This window comes from Oncorhynchus keta, chromosome 24, assembly GCF_023373465.1.
Source record: "Oncorhynchus keta strain PuntledgeMale-10-30-2019 chromosome 24, Oket_V2, whole genome shotgun sequence".
Lineage (NCBI taxonomy): Eukaryota > Metazoa > Chordata > Actinopteri > Salmoniformes > Salmonidae > Oncorhynchus > Oncorhynchus keta.
The window spans coordinates 32,523,789-32,540,089 of record NC_068444.1 but is presented as its reverse complement, the minus strand read 5'-3'; the positions used below and the strand labels follow the sequence as shown (position 1 = coordinate 32,540,089).

At 43.3% G+C, this 16,301-nt stretch overlaps 1 protein-coding gene across 4 annotated transcripts in view; it reads right to left on the bottom strand.

Moving 5' to 3' along the window:
- Nucleotides 1–3,377: 3,377 nt before the first annotated feature.
- Nucleotides 3,378–16,301, bottom strand: part of sap30bp (SAP30 binding protein) — a 43,895-nt gene continuing 30,971 nt past the window's right edge. The window contains exons 5-10 of one of the 4 annotated variants that reach the window (XM_035734458.2): nucleotides 13,767–13,855; nucleotides 8,356–8,447; nucleotides 8,082–8,194; nucleotides 6,245–6,348; nucleotides 4,590–4,677; nucleotides 3,378–4,332 (exon numbers count right to left, since the gene is read on the bottom strand). In XM_035734458.2, the coding sequence (XP_035590351.1) occupies nucleotides 4,151–4,332; nucleotides 4,590–4,677; nucleotides 6,245–6,348; nucleotides 8,082–8,194; nucleotides 8,356–8,447; nucleotides 13,767–13,855 (668 nt within the window). In that variant the 3' untranslated portion in view covers nucleotides 3,378–4,150. The remainder of the gene's footprint in view (nucleotides 4,333–4,589; nucleotides 4,678–6,244; nucleotides 6,349–8,081; nucleotides 8,195–8,355; nucleotides 8,448–13,766; nucleotides 13,856–16,301) is intronic. The other 3 variants (XM_035734459.2, XM_035734460.2, XM_035734461.2) reach the window with 3 other exon arrangements.

Here is a 16,301-nt window from a genome sequence, read left to right as displayed (position 1 = left end):
GTTAGAGCTGTCCCTAAAGGTACTATTCTTATTTTAGGGGAATATAACAATACTCCAAGTGCAACTGTTGAGGATTTCTTAGCCTCAATACAATTAGAAGGAATTGACATTTTAAACTACAAATGTAATAACATGTATATAAGGAAACAATGTCAATATGTTACTATTCCCTCTGCTAATGTACTGGAATGCAGCCCAAGGACAAGTGAACTGGAACAAAGTTCCGTTATTATCTGGTAAATATTGTATATCTAATAAGGTGAAGTATCATACAAAATAATTCATAGAATCTACCCTGTAAAGACCTTTATTATATACAGATTTAAAATAGCTATTGATAACAAATGTGTATTTTGTGGTTGTGACCCAGAAACTCTTGACCATTTATTTTGGGACTGTTCTTATGTCAGAAGATTTTGGTGTGAGTTAGAGCACAAACCCCTCTTCACATTATTTAAGATAGAATTTATATATTATTTTGAAATAATCAGTAAATGTAAAAACAAAAAAGCAATACGCACCCTAAAAGTATTTAACAAATAGAAAATTAATCTTGATATGTTACACCCCTGTCTGTTAAGAGTACATAAACCTGTTTCTATACTTCTGTTTTTTTGTATTTGTTGTGTTCCAAATAAAAACAATAAAAAAGGAATATTATCTTGCGTAGAACACATGAAAACAAGCCAACTAGGTAAATATGCCAACTATTATAACTATGGAGTTGTCGGATTTTGTTTTAATAACATTACACGTCAAAAATAGCAGCAAATAGCACTTGGCCTATCCACTGGGTACTGGAGAAGACCCATGAGGTCTACTGGTAAAATGCACGAGGGGGTACTTCAGTAGTAGGCCTACTGCAGGCAGAGCTAAATTCAGATGTTGGTAAACTAACCGAAAAAGGTTGGGTACCACTGGTCTAAACCATGCTTGAAACTCCGGTTGTAAAACGATGCCACATGCGCAATTGAAGGATTATATAAATAAGTGATAAAGTATATCGGCTTTCAATTACTGTGCCAAGAGCTACAGTAGGCTATACTGCTGTCTGAGTTGAGCGCCGCTGTGGTGCGCATTATATACTATTTGATTCCCTTCATCTAAATATCGGAGTGTCATCAACAATCATGCATGTCAATTCAGTGCAGAGAAAATAAACTCAGTAAAAAAAGAAACGTCCCTTTTTTAGGACCCTGTCTTTCAAAGATAATTTGTAAAAATCCAAATAACTTCACAGATGTTCATTGTAAAGGGTTTAAACACTGTTTCCCATGCTTGTTCAATGAACCAAAAACAATTAATGGACATGCACCTGTGGAACGGTCGTTAAGACACTAACAGCTTACAGACGGTAGGCAATTAAGGTCACAGTTATGAAAAATTAGGACACTAAAGAGGCCTTTCTACTGACTCTGAAAAGCACCAAAAGAAAGATGCCCAGGGTCCCTGCTCATCTGCGTGAACATGCCATAGGCAAGCTGAAAGGAGGCATGAGGACTGCAGATGTGGCCAGCCAGGGCAATAAATTGCAATGTCTGTACCATGAGACGCCTAAGACAGCAATAAAGGGAGACAGGACAGACAGCTGATCATTCTCGCAGTGGCAGACCACGTGTAACAACACCTGCACAGGATCGGTACATCCGAACATCACACCTGCGGGACAGGTACAGGATGGCAACAACAACTGCCCGAGTTACACCAGGAATGCACAATCCCTCCACCAGTGCTCAGATTGTCCGCAATAGGCTGGACTGAGGGCTTGAAGGCCTGTTGTAAGGCAGGTCCTCACCAGACATCACCGGCAACAACGTCGCCTATGGGCACAAACCCACCGTTGCTGGACCAAACAGGACTGGCAAAAAGTGCTCTTCGCTGACAAGTCACGGTTTTGTCTCACCAAGGGTGATGGCCAGATTTGCGAAGGAATGAGCATTACACCGAGGCCTGTACTCTGGAGCGGGATCGATTTGAAGGTGGAGGGTCCGTCATGGACTGGGGCGGTGTAATACATAATCATCGGATTGAGCTTGTCATTGCGGGCAATCTCATCACTGTGCGTTACAGGGAAGACATCCTCCTCACTCATGTGGTACCCTTCCTGCAGGCTAATCCTGACATGACCCTCCAGCATGACAATGCCACCAGCCATATTGCTCATTCTGTGCGTGATTTCCTGCAAGACAGGAATGTCAGTGTTCTGCCATGGCCAGCGAAGACCTGTTGGATCGGTGGGTGAGAGCTAGGGCCGTTACCCCCAGAAATGTCTGGGAACTTGTAGGTGCCTTGGTGGAAGAGTGGGGTAATATCTCACAGCAACAACTGACAAATCTGGTGCAGTCCATGAGGAGATGCACTGCAGCACTTAATGCAGCTAGTAGCCACACCAGATACTGACTGTTACTTTTGATCTTGACCCCCCCCCCCCTGTTCAGGGACACATTATTACATTTCTGTTAGTCACATGTCTGTGGAATTTGTTAAGTTTACGTTCCAGTTGTTGAATCTTATGTTCATACAAATATTTCCACATGTTAAGTTTGCTGAAAATAATCACAGTTGACAGTGAGAGGACGTTACTTTTTTTGTTGAGTTTGCAATATTTGAGAATACATTTATTTGGGAATACTTTTCGTGAACAGACATGTTTCTAGACACGCTGTCTGTTTAAGGCTGTCATCTCCAAACCAGCCCGGATGTACAGATCTCAAAAACGACCTCTCCAGAAACATTATGACAGATATCCTTCGCAGTTACGAAGAACTTTAACCCCTGGGGTATGGTGGTGGTTGACAAGCACTCAAGTCTATTGGTGATATGGTGATCTGTTGAGTGTAAGCTGATCTGACTTCCTCTAGTAGACTACTCCGATTCTGAACTTTGACCTCCAACTGTGCTTCAGAAGACTGCGGGGGCGGGGCGGTGTGTTATCGTTCCTGCTGGATGGAATTAAAGTCCGATAAAGAGAGGGATGAAAGAAAAGGAAGAGGTGAAGGATGGATGTAAATCACAACCGCACCTGGCCACATAAATTCACAAAGTGCACAGAAATAGATGGACGGAAAGAGGGGGAGAGAGAGAACGTGGGTAGTGGATAGAAAAGAGACAGAAGGGGAAAATTTAAAGAGAGGAGAGCGAATGAAAGGGAGACAGCGAAGCAGAAATTCCTCTGGCCAGATTCAGGCCAGTGGCTGCAGTCAATAGATCTGGAACACAATAACACACAATAACATTCCTTAATTTCCTGGACAGAACATTCAAAGCTTTAGAGAACAGCATGAAAATAATTGTATGATCAAATACTACTTATATCTTATGTATAAAATACAGTTTGTTGAACCCAAGATGACCGAACAAGAATGGACACACTCCAATTGAAAAGGCAGTATGACGTTTGTTTTATTTACCATCCTATCATCATCATCATCATCAGTGATATATGTACATTTGTAAAAAATATTTCCGCTAAGCTCTTTGAATAGGCCATTGAAAATGAGACAAGAAACGTTGATGCCAATGTCCATAGTCTGTCCAGTAGATGATCAAAACACAGAACATAGGAAATAGCACAATTATACACTGTGGGTAGAAAGGAAATTATGTTATAGAGCCCAAAACTAATAGTAATATATACTGTACCATAACAGGTGGGTTGATACTGTAAGAAACCATTTTACTGGAGGATGGAATAAAGAAACTAACTCAAGTTTCAGTCAAGAGGCTAGCAAGTTATGCCATAACTAGGCTACTTTCTAGGTAGGGTGGTTTTCCCCATGGATAGTCTTTAGCTAACATCAAAACACTTTCTTGTCGACAGAAGAAAAAAGACAGATCAATGCATAACTTCAACAGGGTGCTGACTGGAGAGCTGGATGAAAAAGGAACCTTATGTTGATATCAATGCAGAAATGACAGAAAAATTGTCTCATTGAATCTCAAGTCAGGCTTGAGTCCTTTGACCAAATGTTGTAGATCCAATCCCAGAGACCGACGGCAGTAGAGATGCAGAGGTTCATGTGACATCCATATTGTCTGAAGACATTCTTTCACCCTCCCTCTTTTGCATTTAGTAATACAGCCACACAGCTCAATGCGCACGCACGCGCACACACACACACACACACACACTTCCTCTCCCCATGCCGGTTCACTGCTTAGCTTTCTTCTGGATGGTGCCAACGGCGGAGATGACGGTGGTCTTGGTTCCGCTGGCGGTGGTTGTCACGGAGACCACCCCTGGCAGGGTAGCCGTGGTAGTGAGCAGTGCGGGCTGGGCCAGGGTCACGGGCACTGCAGAGTCCCACTTACTCTTCCTCTTCTGAGCCTCTGCTGGGGGTGGAGAGAGGCGGGAGAGAGAGAGAAAGTGAACGGGAGAGAAAGGGAACCAGATATACTCTATAATCTTGACCTTTTTCTCTTTCAGGAAGGTCACAACCTAAATCAGCCAGGGATGATAATGTTTCTATGGAGTGTGGGGGGCTCATCTCTCTGCCAGTGACAGTAGAAGAGGTGTTAGTGGTGATAGCTGTCTAGGAGTTGGGGCTAGGGGTTGATTTGGAACACAGTTGTGTGTGATGTGAGTGTACCTGTAGCTGTGGTAGTAGCTGTATTGGTGGTGGGAACTGCTGCATTGGTGGGGATTGTCCCTTTCTTAGTGCCCGTCACAAACTCAATCTAGGAGAGGAGAGAGGAGACAAAATACTTCACCATACTCATACTGCAGAGGGCTGAGCGGAGCCAGGCTGGGTTGTGCTGACATTGTGTTGTGATGAGCCTTAATCTCTTGGCAGGACACTTCTCTGGAAGTGTGTGGAGAGAATAAACTAGAGGCTGCTGGTGGCAACATGCCCCTGACACACAGACTGATAAAAGAGAACGGCCTGTTCTGTGATTGGTAAAACAGTAAAGGAGAGGAGTAAACGTACGTACAGGGTTGGCAAAGCTATTTTCTCTGAACAGGTACACTACATAACCAAAAGTATGTGGACACCCCTTCAAATGAGTGGTTTCGGCTATATCAGCCACACCCATTGCTGACGGGGAAAATAAATAAATCGAGCAACCTCCATAGACAAACAGTGGCAGTAGAATGGCCTGTACTGAAGAGCTCAGTGACTTAACGTAGTACCGTCATAGGATGCCACCTTTCCAACAAGTCAGTTCATCAAATTTCTGTCCCACTAGAACTGCCGTGGTCAACTGTAAGTGCTGATATTGTAAAGTGGAAATGTCAAAGAGCAACAACTGCTCAGCCGCAAAGTGGTAGGCCACACAAGCTCACAGAACGGGACTGCTGAGTGCTGAAGCGCGTAGCGTGTAAAAATTGTCTGTCATCAGTTACAACACTCATTACCAAGTTCCAAACGGCCTCTGGAAGCAACGTCAGCACAATAACTGTTCATCAGGAGCTTCATGAAATAGGGTTCCATGGCCGTGGAGCTGCACACGATGCCAAGCATCGGCTGGAGTGTTGTTAAGCTTGCCACCATTGGTCTCTGAAACAGTGGAAACGCGTTCTCTGGAGTGATGAATCACGTTTCACCATCTGGCAGTCTGACGGATGAAACTGGGTTTGGCGGATGCCAGGAGAACACTACCTGCCCGAATGCATAGTGCCAACTGTAGAGTTTGATGAAGGAGGAATAATGGTCTGGGGCCGTTTTTAATGGTTCGGGTTATGTCCCTTAGTTCCTGTGAATGGAAATCTTAACAGTACAGCATACGATTACATTCTACACAATTCTGTGCTTCCAACTTTGTGGTAACACTTTGGGGAAGGCCCTTTCCTGTTTCAGCAGAAATGTACATACAGAAATGTTTTTTTGAGATCGGTGTAGAGGAACTTGACTGAACTGCAGAGCCCTGACCTCAAACCCATCGAATACATTTCAGATTGAAGTGTCACACCTATTGCGAGCCAGGCCTAATCGCCCAACCTCAGTGCCTGATCTCACAAATGCTCATGGCTGAAAGAAAGCGAGTCCTCGCAGCAATGTTCCAACATCTAGTGGAAAGCCTTCCCAAAAGAGCAGAGGGAACCAGCAGTAAAGGGGGGACCAACTCCATATTAATGCCCATGATTTTGGAATGAGATGTTCAACTTGGATGTCCACATACTTTTGGCCATGTAGTGAATATGTTTTAAACAGAGGTTGGGGATGGGGTTAAGAGGAGAGCAGGCATGGTTTTGTTTTATATGTGTGTGGGGGGGTGAAAACGTGTGTATTGGAATTCAGGTTACCTCAGGTCCCCTCTTCAAGTCAATAAAAGCGCCCGTGTCCCTCACCTTCGTCCTGTCCTTCTTGGCTTTCTCCAGTTTATCCATCTCTACCTTCTGAGCTTTGGCTGCAGGGAGGGAATGAAAACTGTTCATCTGATAGGACTACCACAGACTGGCAAGCACATACAGTGCCTTGCGAAAGTATTCGGCCCCCTTGAACTTTGTGACCTTTTGCCACATTTCAGGCTTCAAACAAAGATATAAAATTGTATTTTTTTGTGAAGAATCAACAACAAGTGGGATACAATCATGAAGTGGAATGACATTTATTGGATATTTCAAACTTTTTTAACAATTCAAAAACAAAAAAATTGGGCTTGCAAAATTATTCAGCCCCTTTACTTTCAGTGCAGCAAACTCTCTCCAGAAGTTCAGTGAGGATCTCTGAATGATCCAATGTTGACCTAAATGACTAATGATGATAAATACAATCCACCTATGTGTAATCACGTCTCCGTATAAATGCACCTGCACTGTGATAGTCTCAGAGGTCCGTTAAAAGCAAAGAGAGCATCATGAAGAACAAGGAACACACCAGGCAGGTCCGAGATACTGTTGTGAAGTAGTTTAAAGCCGGATTTGGATACAAAAAGATTTTCCAAGCTTTAAACATCCCAAGGAGCACTGTGCAAGCGATAATATTGAAATGGAAGGAGTATCAGACCACTGCAAATCTACCAAGACCTGGCCGTCCCGCTAAACTTTCAGCTCATACAAGGAGAAGACTGATCAGAGATGCAGCCAAGAGGCCCATGATCACTCTGGATGAACTGCAGAGATCTACAGCTGAGGTGGGAGACTCTGTCCATAGGATAACAATCAGTCGTATATTGCACAAATCTGGCCTTTATGGAAGAGTGGCAAGAAGAAAGCCATTTCTTAAAGATATCCATAAAAAGTGTTGTTTAAAGTTTGCCACAAGCCACCTGGGAGACACACCAAACATGTGGAAGAAGGTGCTCTGGTCAGATGAAACCAAAATTGAACTTTTTGGCAACAATGCAAAACGTTATGTTTGGCGTAAAAGCAACACAGCTCATCACCCTGAACACACCATCCCCACTGTCAAACATGGTGGTGGCAGCATCATGGTTTGGGCCTGCTTTTATTCAGCAGGGACAGGGAAGATGGTTAAAATTGATGGGAAGATGGATGGAGCCAAATACAGGACCATTCTGGAAGAAAACCTGATGGAGTCTGCAAAAGACCTGAGACTGGGACGGAGATTTCTCTTCCAACAAGACAATGATCCAAAACATAAAGCAAAATCTACAATGGAATGGTTCAAAAATAAACATATCCAGGTGTTAGAATGGCCAAGTCAAAGTCCAGACCTGAATCCAATCGAGAATCTGTGGAAAGAACTGAAAACTGCTGTTCACAAATGCTCTCCATCCAACCTCACTGAGCTCGAGCTGTTTTGCAAGGAGGAATGGGAAAAAATGTCAGTCTCTCGATGTGCAAAACTGATAGAGACATACCCCAAGCGACTTACAGCTGTAATCGCAGCAAAAGGTGGCGCTACAAAGTATTAACTTAAGGGGGCTGAATCATTTTGCACGCCCAATTTTTCAGTTTTTGATTTATTAAAAAAGTTTGAAATATCCAATAAATGTCGTTCCACTTCATGATTGTGCCCCACTTGTTGTTGATTCTTCACAAAAAAATACAGTTTTATATCTTTATGTTTGAAGCCTGAAATGTGGCAAAAGGTCGCAAAGTTCAAGGGGGCCGAATACTTTCGCAAGGCACTGTATAGCCACAAACAAGCACACATTCACACCAATGACTTCCTTACCCAGTGCCTCATAGTAAGAGTCCTCTGACCAGCCATGAGGATCAAACATGTCTTTAGGGTAGTTGGTTCCCAGTTCATCAATGCCACAGAACTGAATGAGTTTCTCATAGATACTGCAAAGACACACATTGACATGTCAACGAAAGTATCTGGAAAAGCATCCCATGTATGATCGACGTGGTCATAACTCTGTGTGTGTGTGTGTGTGTGTGTGTGTGTGTGTGTGTGTGTGTGTGTGTGTGTGTGTGTGGCATGAATTAGTGTGTGTGTGTACCTGGGATTCCTGAACTCTTTCTTCTTCTGAATGTGGTTGTTTGTGTCAAAGTCTCCATGTAGATTCTTTTCATACAGCTTCTGGATCTTCTCCTGTTGACAGAAAACCAACATATCTGATCAGTATAACATAAAGTGTCAAATCCCCACTAGTATAGTTTTTACGACAAGCACTTTGTTTGTCTGTTGTGATGTGTATGGATCACAAGCCTAGATATATCAGTAAAGCCAGGTGCAGTTGTCCATAACTGGAATTGAACTTGCGACCTCCGGCCTCCAAACCTACCAGTGTATGAACAGCACAAAATGACTGGTCAATTGGTAGAGAGGCGTAACAAGTTAGCTTAGCCCCTACAGTGTGTTAACTGATGCGAAACATGGCAGCTGAACTTGGCAAAGGCTGAAGCCAGGGTCTTTACTCCAGTCTTGACCCATACAGAACCAGTCAAACGTTTGGACACACCTACTCACTCCAGGGTTCTTCTTCATTTGTACTATTTTCTACAATGTAGAATAATAGTGAAAACATCAAAACGAAATGAAATAACAAATATGGAATCATTCAGTAACCAATAAAGTGTTAAACAATCAAAATATATATACCTCCATGCTGTGTAAGGTCTATTAAACCAAGACGAGAGTCATGGAGTTCTGCATCACCCGACCTCAACCCAATTGAGATGGTTTGGACCGCAGAGTGAAGGAAAAACAGCCAACAAGTGCTCAGCATATGTGGGAACTCCTTCAAGACTGTTGGAAAAGGATTCCAGGTGAAGATTGTTGAGGCAAAGGGTGGATACTTTGAAGAAACTAAAATATATTTTTGATTTTTTCAACACTTAGTTGGTTGCTACATGACTCCATATATGTTATTTCATAGTTTTGATGTCTTCACTATTATTCTACAATGTAGAAAATAAAGAGAAACCCTTGAATGAGTAGGTGTCCAAACGTCTGACTGGTACTGTATATCTGACTGACAGGGCTCTGAATGGAGCCATTGTGTGTCTGCAGTTTCTGAGACCTCAGAGCAGTACTCAAAACAGTCAGTTCAATTAGGCCAAATAGTAGGACAACAGTATTGTGATGTTTATATTTGAGATACAATGGCAATAATGAGGGCCAGTACAATAATGAGGCATACTAAAACAATACAGACCACACCCTGGCTACTCATTGGCCTGAGTCTTAACTGTCCCCAGCCCTTCCTGTGTGTGCTGGTGTTAGTTGCAGCCCGAGGCAAGGTAATGATTCATCAGTGATTCACCTGATAGAGGGGTAATTAAGAGAAGGGAAAGGATATACCTCGTCAGTTGCACAACTGATTTAATTCCACCCGAAATGTGTCTTCTAAATTTAACCCAAACCCTCTGAATCAGAGGTGCGTGGGGCTGCCTTCAGTCGACGTCGTCAGCTCCAGGGGAACAGTTGTGGGTTAACTGCCTTGTCAAGGACAGAACGTAATATTTGAAGCAGCAACCTTTTGGTTACTGGTCCAACGCTCTGAACCGCTAGCCCATTAAGTAGGTGTGTGCGCACACCATGAGGCAATGCTATAAAGTGCTGAGCTGTTCACTCACCAAAACATTCATCTTCACCTGCCTCAACACCTACATTTACTGATCTAAGTGTTGCATATTTCTCCCTCATTGTTAGGGTTAAGATTTGGGAAGAATATGCTGATCCTAGATCTGTGCATGATGGCAATGTCTACCGAGAATGCCAACTTATTTCTGAGGAAAACCTTGGACCAGTGTAAGGATTGAGAGACCGTATCTAGAGGGATGGAATGTTGATTGACAGAGAGCTGACCACTGAGATGTTTTGTCTGTCTCTTCCTACATGTTGATGTTATTCTCCCACTGGAGGATTCTGCTCTTCAACAGTCTGGAACATTCTTGAACATTTACCAACAACTGCAGAACACTGCTTGTCTGGCAGCTGGCATTGAACTCTTCTCAGACTTTGGCAGGAGGGGCATTTTACAACCTAGAAACCAATATCTCAGACACACACCTCATCTGTTCTCATACCCCGCCAATTTCAGTACATCATACACACTTACAGTGAGGGAAATAAGTATTTGATGCCTTGCTGATTTTGTACGTTTGCCCACTGACAAAGAAATTATCAGTCTATCATTTTAATGGGAGGTTTATTTGAACAGTGAGAGACAGAACAAAAAAAATCCATAAAAACACACATAAAAAATGTTATAAATTGATTTGCATTTTAATGAGGGAAATAAGTATTTGACCCCTCTGCAAAACATGACTAGGTACTTGGTGGCAAAACCCTTGTTGGCAATCAGAGGTCAGACGTTTCTTGTAGTTGGACACCAGGTTTGCACACATCTCAGGAGGGATTTTGTCCCACTCCTCTTTGCAGATCTTCTCCAAGTCATTAAGGTTTCGAGGCTGACGTTTGGCAACTCGAACCTTCAGCTCCCTCCACAGATTTTCTATGGGATTAAGGTCTGGAGACTGGCTAGGCCACTCCAGGAACTTAATATGCTTCTTCTTGAGCCACTCCTTTGTTGCCTTGGCCGTGTGTTTTGGGTCATTTGTCATGCTGGTATACCCATCCACGACCCATTTCAATGCCCTGGATGAGGGAAGGAGGTTCTCACCCAAGATTTGACGGGACACATGGCCCCGTCCATCGTCCCTTTGATGCGGTGAAGTTGTCCTGTCCCCTTAGCAGAAAAACACCCCCAAAGCATAATGTTTCCACCTCTATGTTTGATGGTATTCTTGGGGTCATAGGCAGCATTCCTCCTCCTCCAAACACGGTGAGTTAAGGCCAAAGAGCTCCATTTTGGTCTCATCTGACCACAACACTTTCATCCAGTTGTCCTCTGAATCATTCAGATGTTCATTGGCAAACTTCAGACAGGCATGTATATGTGCTTTCTTGAGCAGGGAGACCTTGCGGGCTCTGCAGGATTTCAGTCCTTCATAGCATAGTGTGTTACCAATTGTTTTCTTGGTGACTATGGTCCCAGCTGCCTTGAGATCATTGACAAGATCCTCTCATGTAATTCTGGGCTGATTCCTCACCGTTCTCGTGGTCATTGTAACTCCACAAGGTGAGCTCTTGCATGGAGCCCCAGGCCGAGGGATATTGACAGTTCTTTTGTGTTTCTTCCATTTGCGAATAATCGCACCAACTGTTGTCACCTTCTCACCAAACTGCTTGGCGATGGTCTTGTAGCCCATTCCAGCCTTGTGTAGGTCTACAATCTTGTTCCTGACATCCTTGGAGAGCTCTTTGGTCTTGGCCATGGTGGAGAGTTTGGAATCTGATTGATTAATTGCTTCTGTGGACAGGTGTCTTTTATACAGGTAACAAACTGAGATTAGGAGCACTCCCTTTAAGAGTGTGCTCCTAATCTCAGCTCGTTACCTGTATAAAAGACACCTGGGAGCCAGAAATCCTTCTGATTGAGAGGGGGTCAAATAATTATTTCCCTCATTAAATTGCAAATCAATTTATAACATTTTTGACATGCGTTTTTATGGATTGTTTTGTTGTTATTCTGTCTCTCACTGTTCAAATCAACCTACCATTAAAATTATAGACGAATCATTTCTTTGTCAGTGGGCAAACGTACAAAATCAGCAGGGGATCAAATACTTTTTTCCCTCACCGTATCTGTCTGCTAGGGGTGTAACTGTACACATGTTCATACCAAACCTTTCGGTACGTGGACCTTGGTTTAGTCCGCATTGTGACGCTGAATGAATACAATAAAAATATATCCCCAAAATAAAAACAAGGCCTACAGGCTCTGCCTACGCTGCAGTGTATGCCTCAAGTAAATTTGAGCATCATTTTTTTTGTTCCGGCCATTCCGTTAAAACTAGAGCCTATGCACACTTTGTAATCAAAATTCTAATCTTAATTGGCGCATTTCAAACGGTCCTTTTGTGGAACTAGTTCTGTACGATGGCGAGTGGTGGGGTCGATAAACCAGGATGATTTTCCATCATTTAAATCTCCAGTTTGGGAACATTTTTGGCTTCCCAGTAGATTACAAAGGCGATGGACAGAGTGAGTATGTCACCGTTGTTCAATAAGAATAACCTATGCCAGTGGTTTCCAACTCCAGTCCTCGAGTACCCCTGACAGTACACACTTATTGTTGCCCAAGACAAGAACACCTGATTCAACTTGTCAACTAATCAAACACTCAATGAGTTGAAGCCGGTGTTTATTGTCTGGGGCTACAACAACGTGTGCTGTTGGTGGTACTAGAGGACTGGAGTAGGGAAGCACTGGCCAATACAGCGGACAACACCTCAAGCATGTTTTTATGCCAACATCACCCCAGTATTCCTACCACCGGAGCAAGACGGGGGGGGGAAACAACAACAAAAAAAAAAAAAAAACTTTGTCTCCCCTCTTCATTCAAGCAGCCCTTCGTGGCCAATTCTGACTGGGCCAAAGAAATTACAAGAGCGATAGGTATGTTTATAGCCATGGATATGTGCCCACTCACAGCCGTTGAGAGGAATAGGGGTTTCAGCACCTCGTGAAAGTGCTCGAGCCACGTTACCAACTTCACCCACTTCAGCAAACAGGTACTACGCACTCTATATAAGCAAACTAAAGATGAAGTTGTCAATTGGCTAATGCAGCCTGCGTTGCGATGGATGGACCTCCAGGGCTACAGAGAGCTGCTTGACAGTGACAGCCCATCATTTTACACCGGAGTGGGAAATGAGAAGTACGTGCTACAGACACACGCTCCTGTTACCAGTCACACAAGTGTGCATAATGTATCTCTTTGTAAGAAAACATTATGGCATAAGCCTATACAAGGTCTAAGCCATGTTTACATATTGATTTCACACATATATTGCACATAGTGCTGTTGCATAATTGTGTGTTTTCAATTAAGAAAATGCAAAGTGTTATTCCTGATGGTGCTCTCATCAGGCATTATATGACTCATGATCATGTGTGGAATCAGCAATACAAACACTTTGGATTTTCTTAAATAAACTCAAATTAACTACAGTAACGGTTTACATTTAATTTTCCCCCGCTGTGCCGAAACCCAACCGTGAACCAAAACCGCAATAGCGACCGAACCGTGGGTTTGGTGAGCCATTACACCCTTACTGTCCTTCCTCCAGTAGTCTGCTACTCTACTTGTTGACAGAGAGCTTACCGTGTCACTGCTGACTATGGTGGTACTGCAGGCCAGTGTGACAAATGTGAAAGTGATGGTTGTTTAGACCAGTTTAGAAAGAGGAATTTCACAGGTATGTAAGATGTGCAAGAGTGGTGGTGACATAGCACAGGCAAGTTCAGGTGAGTCGAAATACGGTTAAGTAGATACAGTACATAACTAAAAGGTAAGTAGGGGTGTGAGTGGAAGACAAATGCCCAGGTGTGTGTGTGTACCTGTAGGTGACTGGAGCAGCGTCCTGGTGGTTCAGGGGGAATCCGGATCTTGTCGGGTGACATGTTCCTCACTTTCTCTGAGAACAGAGCTGGGGCGGAGATACAGAGAGAAACAACCAATCAGAGGAGCAGACGACAGACAGATATAGATGCTGTATAGAAGCCGGTGATATTCTAGCAGCTACTTCTTTATCTTTAGAAGTGAACCCAGAAATTATGTCTGTAAAGTCAGTGAGTGTTGAATCAACATGTTTGGTGCATTCCTAAGCTGACAGTTGTTCTTTGTGTGTGTGTGTGTGTGTGTGTGTGTGTGTGTGTGTGTGCGTGTGTGTGTGTATTTGTTTGTTTGTAGCATCTGGTCCTGGTACGAGACCTAGGCACCACACCCAGTCAGGGAGTGTCTGTTGGGGCCTGTGAAGAGAAACAAGGCTCCCCTTTTTTCAACTCTTCCCTCCTTTCTCTCCCTTCTCTCCTCAACTCTTCCATTCCTTCTCTGACTCCAGGCCAGGCATTCTTCAGTGTCACTAGAGCCTCCTCAGCGGGAGAGTATTTTACAGTCACTCAGCACCATCAATCTAATAAGGCTTTAAATCAAAGGTGTTGAACTCATTTTGCCCCGGGGGCCGCATTCATTCGTCAACTAGCTCCGGAGGGCCACACTGAAAATTGGTTATATATCCTCGCTGTCAAAATTTGCTAAACATTGTCCTCTATCTATTGTTTTTGGAACTGTCGATGCTCCTTGACTGTCTAGTGATTATTAGCGACCTGGACAGTCAAACTATGAATGTCGGTCGACTGACTGTGCACCGTGATCCAGAAACCAACCTGATTTCATAGTTTCCAGTTGGATTTGGCGTAACGTCTAATTTAGACCCATTCATTCCATGTGGTTACATGGCTCAAGAAATTGTAGGAATATAGGTCCATTATCATTTCTACACAGTTTCAATTTGGTTTAAGTCATTTTAAAAAGTATATTTTTTATATTTTTTATTTTACCTTTATTTAACCAGGCAAGTCAGTTAAGAACACATTCTTATTTTCAATGACGGCCTGGGAACAGTGGGTTAACTGCCTGTTCAGGGGCAGAACGACAGATTTGTACCTTGTCAGCTCGGGGGTTTGAACTCGCAACCTTCCGGTTACTAGTCCAACGCTCTAACCACTAGGCTACGCTGCCGAGTTCACTTCCCCCTGGATCTGGCCCGCATGTTCGACACCCCTGCTTTAAAACGGTTGAGGAAACTTTTTATTTTTTAAATTGCACGTACACTTCACGTGAGAACAGTTAAGTAGGGTCCTTTAGCCTGTATTGTAGGTCACATACAGTATGTTGTGTAGTGAAGCAGCTCCTCCCGCACCAAACACACTCCACTTCAGTCCTTACAGGTAGTGTTCTCTCTCCCTCTCTACTCGTCTCCCTCGTCTTTTACTTGTTTTGTTTGATGCCCAGGTTAAACCAAAAGAAAAACCCCACCCCTCACATGACCCTGCTTGACCCTACCCTTGCCGCTCCTCCCCCACTCCATTCTGCGTTGTGTCTGTCTGTAGGTGAGAGGGGTATGACACTCCTACAGGGAGGAGTGGCTAACTGAGCAAGTACACACACTTGCACAGACAGGGGTCCACGCACACTCACTAGAATAAACAGAAAGAAACCATAACAGAGTAAATTATGTACTCGGTGACAAGCACACACTAAACACAAATATTCCACTTGGCTGCATGAACACTTATGAACAATAGAAAATACCATGGCCTGGGGTGGGGAAAAACCTGACCAGGCACGTCAGACGATTCAAGGACCCTAGCATGAGCATGTGTTGCTTTCCATGAACACAGGCTGCCATGTGTGTGTGTGTGCGGCAACAGGCACATAGCAGACATACTGTACAGTGATAGTGGTCCGAATTAGGGTTGAATATCAGGAACTCGTTACCAAGATTGATCACCCAAAACCACTCCCGGAAGACATAACTGCGAGAAACCGGTAAATTCAAATACATTATTTATATGAACAGCATGGCCTGAAATGGAACTTAAATTATATGTGATGTCTAAATCTGGCTTCTCTGCGGCCTTCTCTTTGCATGATGAATCATCAACGCCCATCATCTCATCATGGTAACGTTTTGTTCTTGTGTAAGGAAGGACTAGATTTGCTGCAGCATAGTCTATGCCACAGTAATATAAAGACAGAATGCGTGTTTAATTTACACATCTCCATCTGGTTTTGGGAGGTCGCCTTATTTTTAAAAATCAATCAAATGTATTTATAACGGCCTTTTTTTTTTTTTTTTACATCAGCAGATGTCACAAAGTGCTAGTGGTAAAGATGTCATTTTTTCCAATTGCAGCTACAGAGTTTTAAAATATCCCATCACTCAAATATCGCTGGTTAAAAATCAGTGAACGCACGAGCACTCTCTCGCAGCCTCGCTCTCTCACTTCCATTCAAATTGTATCTAAAATAGATAATCCTGTTAAAGACTGATATATATATATAGCAAGTCTAGCCTACCTCTTTCAGGT